Source organism: Sinocyclocheilus grahami, unplaced genomic scaffold, assembly GCF_001515645.1.
Source record: "Sinocyclocheilus grahami isolate Dianchi unplaced genomic scaffold, SAMN03320097.WGS_v1.1 scaffold757.1, whole genome shotgun sequence".
Taxonomy (NCBI): Eukaryota; Metazoa; Chordata; class Actinopteri; order Cypriniformes; family Cyprinidae; genus Sinocyclocheilus; species Sinocyclocheilus grahami.
Window position 1 is genome coordinate 136,205 of NW_015505936.1, and position 10,530 is coordinate 146,734.

At 42.1% G+C, this 10,530-nt stretch overlaps 1 protein-coding gene across 2 annotated transcripts in view; it reads right to left on the bottom strand.

Moving 5' to 3' along the window:
- Positions 1–2,471: 2,471 nt before the first annotated feature.
- The window catches only part of LOC107561090 (zinc finger protein 239-like), a 41,828-nt gene continuing 33,769 nt past the window's right edge, over positions 2,472–10,530 (bottom strand). The window contains exon 3 of one of the 2 annotated variants that reach the window (XR_001605800.1): positions 2,472–2,483. Coding sequence is in view for 1 of the 2 variants with exons in the window: in XM_016245442.1 (XP_016100928.1) it covers positions 8,005–8,088 (84 nt within the window). In the remaining variant the exon portion in view is untranslated. Of the gene's footprint in view, positions 2,484–7,954; positions 8,089–10,530 lie in introns of those variants that run through there. The other variant, XM_016245442.1, reaches the window with a different exon arrangement.

Below are 10,530 nucleotides of genomic sequence, written 5' to 3' on the forward strand. Positions count from 1 at the left end.
ATATGTGCTACAAACAGATGTCATTAAACATCTGCTGAACATTAAAGGACAATAACCTACTTCATTGCTGAGGTCACAGGTTAATCACGGTCATTAAAAAGGTCATAAGGTTAACCCCTAAGGGGGCGGGTCAAATGTCAAAGTCAATCAAAAATAATGACATAACGTGGATCGTAATAACTACTGAGCTGCTGAACCTGTAATCACATCATGTTGGGAGTAGGAGAACAGTCCATTCATCAAAGCAGAGCTATCTCATCAACCAGATTACAATTGTCTTGTTTTATTCTGGGCTTTTCTTGACTGCTGTCACCCAGTGGTTCATGATCACAGCATCCAGTTGACCATGCATGTCAGTTGCGGACATGGTGCAGCACAGCATGCCACTTCAACTGCAGAAATAGAACACATTACGGTTTCTCTCTTCCCCTCTCTGCACACTCTATAACATTAGTCATTTATCATTTCAGTCACCACCAACATACCTTGAACTGCTTCTCAGGCGAGGCTTGCATGCAGCAATACCAGAAATGGTTGACAATGTCCTTAACCCTCTAAGCGGCAAAGTCGCAAAATTGCGACAAGACGTCATACTTAATAAAATAGACTGTAGTTCCTAATATGGTGTAATATCTAATTTGTATTCCCTACCACTAGATGGCAGACATGTAGTACTTTGATTCTAGACCAAAATTACGTCACATTCCTATTCAAAGTGTTCAAGGAAATAGCAGAGCAAGTGAGCTATCGTGTCATTGATGCGGAAGCAGTTCAGCTCATAGCGTGCGAGTAAATTGTGAGAGAAAATCGCCAAATGGCTAATAAAAAGTTTGTACCGTGAGGATGTTGCAAATATTATTCGTCGATTCTGACTCTGAAGGGGAATATTTGCCTTTTGGAAATGACGATCGGTCGTCTAATAATTGCGCTTCTCCCGGTACATCTTTGCAGTGCAATGGTGCCGCCCTGCAAGGCGGGAGTGTTCACGAAGCACAAACAAGTGATCATTTCGACCCTTTGCCCAACGGGGATGGGGTGGCAGGGGTGGACGTGGTCGTAGTGTCCATAGGAGAGCTGTTGCTAGAGGTAGAGGCAGCAGGGGTAGGAGAAATAGGGCTGGAAGTAGCACTAGCTGTTTGGATCCAGTCAGAGTGCTCTGGATCCAGTGCCCCAAAGAGGTGGGAGTGGCCGCGGTACACGGTGCAGTCAGTGTGGGGTAGGTCTGTGCACTGTGCCATGCCATGCAATGAGAGGTACCGTACTCTCAAGAACTATAAACTGTGTCACCTAGATACCTGATTGGGCAAATAGCTGGTCAACTGATCAAAAAATAGGCACAAGCATTTTACTATGGCACAGTAATATAGTAATAATTTACTACTTTCTCCTGTTTTACTGTTGATTTCCTCTTTTCCTGATTATTTGGAATGAGGATAAAAAGACAAAACAAACAAAAAACATGCAAATAAGTTCAAACATCAATTCAATATATACTATTTCCTGAATATTATGAAATTCAAGATGGCCATCTCTAATGATGTCATAATATGCAAATTAGACGAGTATATTTACACCCCACATAAACTTTTGGTCATGCCCAACATTTTTCTAATTTACTGTAGATCACTATTTTTAAGCCCTTTCAAGCCACAAGCTTTTGAAATCTTGATGTCAAAATCCAGCATTTTTCCAAAAATCCCTGGCACCTAAAAGGTTAATCCAAGGCAGGATTTCAGTCTGGTCCCTTACCGTACCAGCCTAAAAGCAAGATGTAAAAGTGTTAGTGACATTCAATGTACAACTATACTTTCCGTCCTTGCCCAGACAGTTAGAAATCCAGACACTAACAACCAATTTATAATACGAAGTCAGACATACCCGTCCCAGCTTCTTCCCCAAATGATTTGCTGCCTGCCAAATATCCAGGGAATGTTTCAGACCCCATACCTTGTATTTGCCACGTTACGGATCTATGGGGAAAAAATTTATAGCCTATAGCATCACATACAACAACATAAAACAAAGAAATCAAAATAATAAAGCATTTTCCTTACTGAGCAATTCCGTGATCTGTGGATGGGCATAAGTGACCACCTCTGTTACATGCATTTCCTGAAGGAGTACATCCATCATCCTGAGGAAGCACTCCTTCTCCATGATCACTGAGTTCCTGCTGGTCTCTTGCTTGTCCACAGATACAATATGAACGATGTCTCGAGATTCCCCAATTAAATTTTTCAAAAGAGTAAAATTTTTGTGTAGGTGCAATACTGTGCACATTGGCTTGCACAAAAAAAACAGCATGGCCATCAGTATCTGAACAGTATGCATCATAACACACTCAGACACACACTTCTTCGGTCTACTGAGTCTAATGGCGCTTTTCCACTGCGTGGTACGACTCAGCTCGGCACGGCTCAGTACAGTACGGTACGGCACGGCTCGGTTTGCGTTTCAACTGCAGTTCAGTACACATATGCCGCCTCTATTGCCGTGACTCCTGAAAAACTTTTTAATTCCGCATTGCCCCATCAAGCTCTCACTGGATCCGCTCCTCTTCTATCAATGAGAGGAACGTCTGTACTTCCTCAACAGACAGCGAAACAGTCACTTTTTGGTTGTTAAAAAAGGTGCACTCGTTCAAAACGGTTGCATTCGATCCTTCACTGGCTGTGCTGATTTAAATCTGGCGGTTCTGTTGTGTTTGTGTCGCAAGTTCAGTGACGCAGGTACAATATGAACGATTCTCTCCGGCCAATCCGTAATCAGCAGAGTTTACACATCACGTTTTGGTAAAGGTACAGTTCACTTGGAACCTCAACCGAGGTGGTACTAAAAAAGGTACCAGGTATTGTACCCAATGGAAAACCCCCCAAAAGTGAACCGTACCGAGCCGTACCATGTCATACCATGCAGTGGAAAATCGCCATAACACATTTACAACATTGGAGTAAGTCCTGTTGTCTTACCTATTCCAAAATGACTCCAGTTCCACAAGGGTTCAGTGAAAGTTCAAAAGGTGGTCTACCAGGAAATGAACCTCCAGTTGCTTTGTCAACATGCTTGCACACTTGTATGGGCAACTGGAGATACAAGGCAAGGGTCTTGAGGTTGATGCGATGCAGGCACTTTTACCAACCAGGTCGTCTTCACAATCAACCTTTTGTTGGTCAGGAATGCCAGACATGTCCTCTTCTGGGGGATCTGGCACCACTACATCAAGCACAGCTTCATCCATACTTATCTTGTGAAGCCGGTTGATGTCAGTGGCATTTGAGGCTGCAGCACCAACACTGTGTAGACAAGCAACATAAAAAAAGTGAATTTCTGGACTGGTATCTGCAACTGCCCTTCAACATATTTCTGCTTGAAATGCAGCAAGTATCTGCAACATACCATAGCTGAAGAAAAGAAACATAGTCCTCATCAGATCTGTCGTCATCTTCACAGCATCTACGGTTAGTCCACCACTCATCCATGTCAATTCTGAACATAAACACAGAGGTAAAAGAAACATACAGGTTGGTAAAAATATATATAAATAAATAAAACAATGACTGATCAAGACTTGCGTGCTATTCCTCAGGTCAATGACTGCTTCTTCATCTGGAGAGTCATGAATCTCTTCCTCTGTAACACTGAGGGAGTGCATACTACAACCATAGCAGAAAAGAAATAAGAATAGAAAAAGACAATGGGCATTAATTCAAGAAATCACCAGGTCACCATGTCAAACAAAATCACCTGGCTTCTAACACTGCAACTCCTGGGTCTTTCTCAAGTTCATGGATCCCTCCAACTGCAAAGTCTTCCGAGTCAGACATGTAGTGAGTTTGCTTTCACCAACCTAGGGAGGCGAAATAGTGTAGTGATGGGTACTCCACCAATGACGTTATGACATTTGAATCACGTGCCACTTAAGGTGTGGTTATGAGTACATCACATAAGAAAGATTGGTGGGATCTATAACTTGTAGAACCTCTTTCTGTATCATCAACACAAGAAAGACACAAGTGTAATGAAATAGATTTTATTAACGAAAGATAGACAAGAGTAATCAACAACTACTAAATGAATACCATGAATGAAAAAGGAATAAAACGCATAAGATGCATAAAATGCAAGTGATTATGTTGGGTGTTGCTTTGTCAGAGCTACGTTATCTGGAAAGATAAACTGTTGATACTCAAGGACCTTATTATGCATCAAACAAATATGTGAAAGATTATTTGTTATCAACTGCAATCAGCTATATAACATCTAATGTCAATTAGAAAAACCATATACTGATAATACACAACAATGCCAAGGTCTCTGGAATTTGGATAAGTGATAGTTACAGTCTCTGTGGTTAAATGAGCAGTCTGGTGGCGGTGACTTCATCCACTGGTTGTGCTGGTAACAATGCAGTGGGGAAAGAAGCAGGAATCTGATTCAACAGTCTTGAACATAAAGCACTTGAACATAAAGCACTGTAGGATGCTGATCTCCTGGAGCACCAAAGGGTCCTAAAATCTGAAACACGCAGATGTGGCCCTGGAATATGGGCAGAAGGTCCTTTCCTGGAACACGCAAGCAAAAGTACCCTGAAGTGAAGGTTTGCTCACCGGAGCTTAACCTTGTTGCAAATGTCTGTGTGTCTTCAGTCTCTCTGGGCTAGAGACACAGAGCTTGGTCGATCCGCTGTGTCTCTCTTTATATTGGAGACTCAGGACGTGCTGCATCTGTTGTTGTCTCGCTGGACAAAGACTCTAAACGTAGAATATCTCTCTCCTCACAGGCTGGAGGCTTAGAACGTGGTCGTATCTGTTGCTGCCTCACAAGCTGGAGACTCAGGACTTGGTATCTGTTATTGCTTCTTTCCGCATTTGCCAGAGGCTCAGAACATTGATGTTTTTGTCTCTCAGGATGGGAAACTCAGAATGAGTGTATCTGCTAGTGTCTCACCCTTGCAGGCCAGAGACTCAGAACTGTGTATCTGCTATTGTGTCTCTGGATGGGAGACTCAGAAGGATTGTATTAGTTGTCCTGTCCTTCCCGGGATTTTTACCAAATGTCTAATTCTTGCCCTCTAAGAGGTGTCTGGCTGTTGTCCTGGCATCTTTATCTGATATCTAAACTGGGCCCTGGAATGTGCTGTCCACTACAGACAGAACATTGGTCACAATCAAAGGTAATAGTCATCTACAGTTGATTGAAAAACACTAGTCAAGGTACACAAATTCGGATAAGACAGAGATATTACTTATTGGACCAAAAGACAGTACACCGAATCTCGTGGATTACAATTTGCAACTAGACGGATGCACGGTTACCTCCTCTACAGTCAAAAATCTGGGTGTTATATTAGATAGCAACTTGTCTTTTGAAAATCATATTTCCCATGTTACAAAAACGGCATTCTTCCATCTTAGAAACATTGCCAAGTTACGAAACATGATACCTGTTTCTGATGCAGAAAAGCTAGTTCATGCATTCATGACCTCTAGACTGGACTACTGTAATGCACTGCTAGCTGGTTGTCCTGCATCTTCAATAAACAAGCTACAGATAGTCAAAAATGCAGCGGCTAGAGTCCTTACCAGGTCAAGAAAATATGACCATATTACGTGGTTAAATGAGCAGTCTGGTGGCGGTGACTTCATCCACTGGTTGTGCTGGTAACAATGCAGTGGGGAAAGAAGCAGGAATCTGATTCAACAGTCTTGAACATAAAGCACTTGAACATAAAGCACTGTAGGATGCTGATCTCCTGGAGCACCAAAGGGTCCTAAAATCTGAAACACGCAGATGTGGCCCTGGAATATGGGCAGAAGGTCCTTTCCTGGAACACGCAAGCAAAAGTACCCTGAAGTGAAGGTTTGCTCACCGGAGCTTAACCTTGTTGCAAATGTCTGTGTGTCTTCAGTCTCTCTGGGCTAGAGACACAGAGCTTGGTCGATCCGCTGTGTCTCTCTTTATATTGGAGACTCAGGACGTGCTGCATCTGTTGTTGTCTCGCTGGACAAAGACTCTAAACGTAGAATATCTCTCTCCTCACAGGCTGGAGGCTTAGAACGTGGTCGTATCTGTTGCTGCCTCACAAGCTGGAGACTCAGGACTTGGTATCTGTTATTGCTTCTTTCCGCATTTGCCAGAGGCTCAGAACATTGATGTTTTTGTCTCTCAGGATGGGAAACTCAGAATGAGTGTATCTGCTAGTGTCTCACCCTTGCAGGCCAGAGACTCAGAACTGTGTATCTGCTATTGTGTCTCTGGATGGGAGACTCAGAAGGATTGTATTAGTTGTCCTGTCCTTCCCGGGATTTTTACCAAATGTCTAATTCTTGCCCTCTAAGAGGTGTCTGGCTGTTGTCCTGGCATCTTTATCTGATATCTAAACTGGGCCCTGGAATGTGCTGTCCACTACAGACAGAACATTGGTCACAATCAAAGGTAATAGTCATCTACAGTTGATTGAAAAACACTAGTCAAGGTACACAAATTCGGATAAGACAGAGATATTACTTATTGGACCAAAAGACAGTACACCGAATCTCGTGGATTACAATTTGCAACTAGACGGATGCACGGTTACCTCCTCTACAGTCAAAAATCTGGGTGTTATATTAGATAGCAACTTGTCTTTTGAAAATCATATTTCCCATGTTACAAAAACGGCATTCTTCCATCTTAGAAACATTGCCAAGTTACGAAACATGATACCTGTTTCTGATGCAGAAAAGCTAGTTCATGCATTCATGACCTCTAGACTGGACTACTGTAATGCACTGCTAGCTGGGAAGAAAATATAAAACACACTCGCGACCAGGCAATTTGTTTTGTGTAACAGTTGAGAATAGTGCCTAGCATGGTAAATATAGATGCTGATAATATTATCCTACTCAATGACTGAACTGCTCCAAATAAGCTCAAAAGTACAGGACAGAAAAAAAGTACTTATAGACTTACAAATCCAGTAGCAGGAAGGCTAGGTCTCCATCCGTTTTGCAACCCATTGCCTCTTTCAGCTCGCACCATCAAGTGTAAGCCCATCCGACATTGATTTGTGTCCAATCACTCTCTCTCTCTTTCTTTCGCTTCCTCAGACAAAACCCTCTTTGGTTTCTTTGCTGACTCTGCCATGGCATTGGTTTTGAGACTTGCATGTTAGATCATTTCGTCTTATAGTTAGCTGTTGGCTAACTCCCTAGAAGCTTGCGTTCTGCAAGTGAATGGTGCATTATTGTTCCACCACAAAGAGACACAATGCCACTGATATACTACTGCAAGGAACGAGGAGACATGCGTAGAACATCAACAATAGTTTTTAATAATCCAAAAACGAGGAGTACAGGGCAGACAGGAACACACATGCAGCACTACATAGACCTTCAACACTGGACAAGAAACAAGGGGCAGAACACACTTTTAATACTGAACTTAACGAGGGATAATAAACGGACACAGCTGGAATCAAATGAACATAATGGGAACAGGAACAGGAAAGACCAAATAAGGGCATAATCAAACATGGAGGAAAACATGGACATGGAGCACATGGGGGAGAAAAACAGACACAAAAACTTAACTTAACTTAGGAACAGGAGCCCTCTCTGGGCCTAACTTTGGAACAGGAGCCCTCTCTGGGCTTAATTTAGGAACAGGTTTTCTTTCTGGCTTTGACTCCGGGGCTGGAGCTGACACTGGAGCCGACTCATGGGCTGGAGCTGACACTGGCGCCGACTCATGGGCTGGAGCAGACACTGGCGCCGACTCATGGGCTGGAGCAGACACTGGAGCGGACTCATGGGCTGGAGCAGACACTGGAGCGGACTCAGGGGCTGGAGCCCACAGACTCTTCCTCAGCATTCTCCTTCTTTGAGCAGAGATCAAAGAGACAGCTGGTGTCAGCTGAGGGCTTGGGAGGGAATTGGCCAGCGGGTTTGACAGCTGAGCGGCCGGCGGGCTCTGGGCTGAGAACCAGGGAGGAGCTTCGGAGAACTCGGGGGTACCTTGGGTTGGTCAGGTGGTCGGAGCTGTTGGTGAGGTATGTGGGGGTTCCTGGCGTGGGGTGAGCTGGGGAGACACGACGTGTTCCAGAGGGGGCTGGACGAGGAGAATTAAAATTTTCCGTTACTTCTTCCACTTCGAAATAGGAACAGTTTAAGTAAAGGACAAGACCAATCAGCTCGATCAGGGGAAAATCACACATAGGGAGATCGCAGCGGATCGTATCATCGTCCAGCCCCAGCAAGAAACGCACCAAGAGCGGCGTCGTGCCAGCTCACCCGATTGGAAAGCTCAAGGGATTCCTCCATATATCTCTCCAACTTCCGACCAGCCTGCCGCAAACACCACAGCCGGTCCTCGGCCTCTGTCATTTTGTATTGGTCCAGTGTTCTATCACGTTTGCACTACTGCGAGGAGCAAGGAACTAGGAGACATGCGTAGAACACCAACAACAGTCTTTAATAATCCAAAAACGAGGCGTACAGGGCAAACAGGAACACACATGTAGCACTACATAAACCGTCAAAACTGGACAAGAAACAAGGGGCAGAACACACTTTAAATACTGAACTTAACGAGGGATAATAAACGGACACAGCTGGAATCAAATGGACATAATGGGAACAGGAGCAGGAAATACCAAATAAGGGCATCATCAAACATGGAGGAAAACATGGGCATGGAGCACGTAGAGGGAGGAAAACAGACACAAAACCGTCCATGGGCGTGACACACAAAATCTCATTCACAGACTTTTACATTAAATGTTCCCTCCGGGTGGAATGACCTGCCCAACTCAATCCGAGCAGTTTAGTCCCATCTTTAAGGAACGGCTAAAAACACATCTCTTCCATCTTTTTTTGACCCTCTAACTCTAGCACTCGCTATTCTAATTCAATTTTTTATATATATATATATATTTTTTTTAAACTTTACCCTTGAAACTTTTTGATCGGCCAACTTACTATTCCCTACTAGCAGAGATCATCACTGACTGAGCGAAAATCACCTGATTTGAAGCATATCAGTCACACTGGATTAGTTTTTAAGATATGTTTGTGTAAATTAATTTTCTCTACAGGTGTTATCTGCAATGTTTATGGTCTTTTTGGGCAGGATAAGCGATATATTGAAATCATTTAGGTTGGTGTGTCTCACACTGATGACACATAACTGATCCAACACAAAATATATTTCTTTATGCAGGAAATATTAAACATGAAGACATCTGATATTAGTATCAGAAATTGATTTGAATATACAATAAATATTACAATACAAGCCTCTATTATGTTGCTCTGTATTGTATTGAAATTCAAAGCTTATAATGCATCATCTTGTAAATTAAGCTTCATGTCTAAGTCTGTACCATATGGCGTCAGTGTTATTACTCTGAATGTTATGATGTGTGTATTTCTTTTTGTCCTGATTGAGCAACATCCATTTCAGACATGCAAATTCTACTATTATAGTTTTCATAGGAGTAAAATGTTATGTATATATTAATTAATTTAACCAACATTTAAATCATTAACTGCTTCAAAATGCATGCTGTTAATGAAATCATTAAAACATTTTCAGTTACGAATAAAAACAATATAACAACATAATTTCATAAACAGTGAATAATTGCACAACTTGAATTAAGGTATGTGTGCATACAAAGTATATAATTTTATTCACATTTTGGAATAATCACTTTATCATTTGTAATACATATACTGAGGATCTTGTCCGTCTGATGTTCATCAGACCTAAAGTGCAAGAGAGATCTCACTTCTGGATTGCAAATAAAAAAAAAACACATCACAGACAAATGTCTTGACATTTTCACATAGAAAGGGTTGGCAGGATTCAATTAACTTGATAACATTTATGTAGCAATAATAAATTGTAAGTGTATTTCCTTAAAGTGTCATGAAACCCCCTTGGTTTAGCACTGGTTGTTCACACCTCAGATTAGAAAAAGACTCAACAAATGGGTGTGTGGAATGAGCTGTGGAAAAGTGTGAGTGAAGAGGGGATACCAATAAAACACAGACCATTTACATTTAGTCATTTTGCAGACGCTTTTATCCAAAGCGACTTACAAATGAGGACAATAAAAGCAGTCAAAACTAACAATAGAGCAACAATATATAAGTGCAAATGACAAGTCTCGGTTAGCCTAACGCAGTACACAAAAAGATAAATATAGATAAAGTAGAATTAAAATAGAATATAAAGTGTTAGAATTTGAGGGTCAAATAAAGGTGGAACAGATGTGTTTTAGTCGTTTCTTGAAGATGGTTAAGGACTGCTCGGATTGATTAATGAAAAAGTCTGTGAAAGGGATTTTGTGCCTCTTTTAGATGGCACAGTAATACACCATTCACTTGCAGAACGCAAGCTTCTAGAGGGCACATAACTCTGAAGTAATGAATTTAGGTAAATGGGTGCAGAGCCAGTGGTGGTTTTGTAGGCAAACATTAATGCCTTGAATTTAATGCGAGCAGCTACTGGTAGCCAGTGCAAATTGATGAACAGAGGTGTGACATG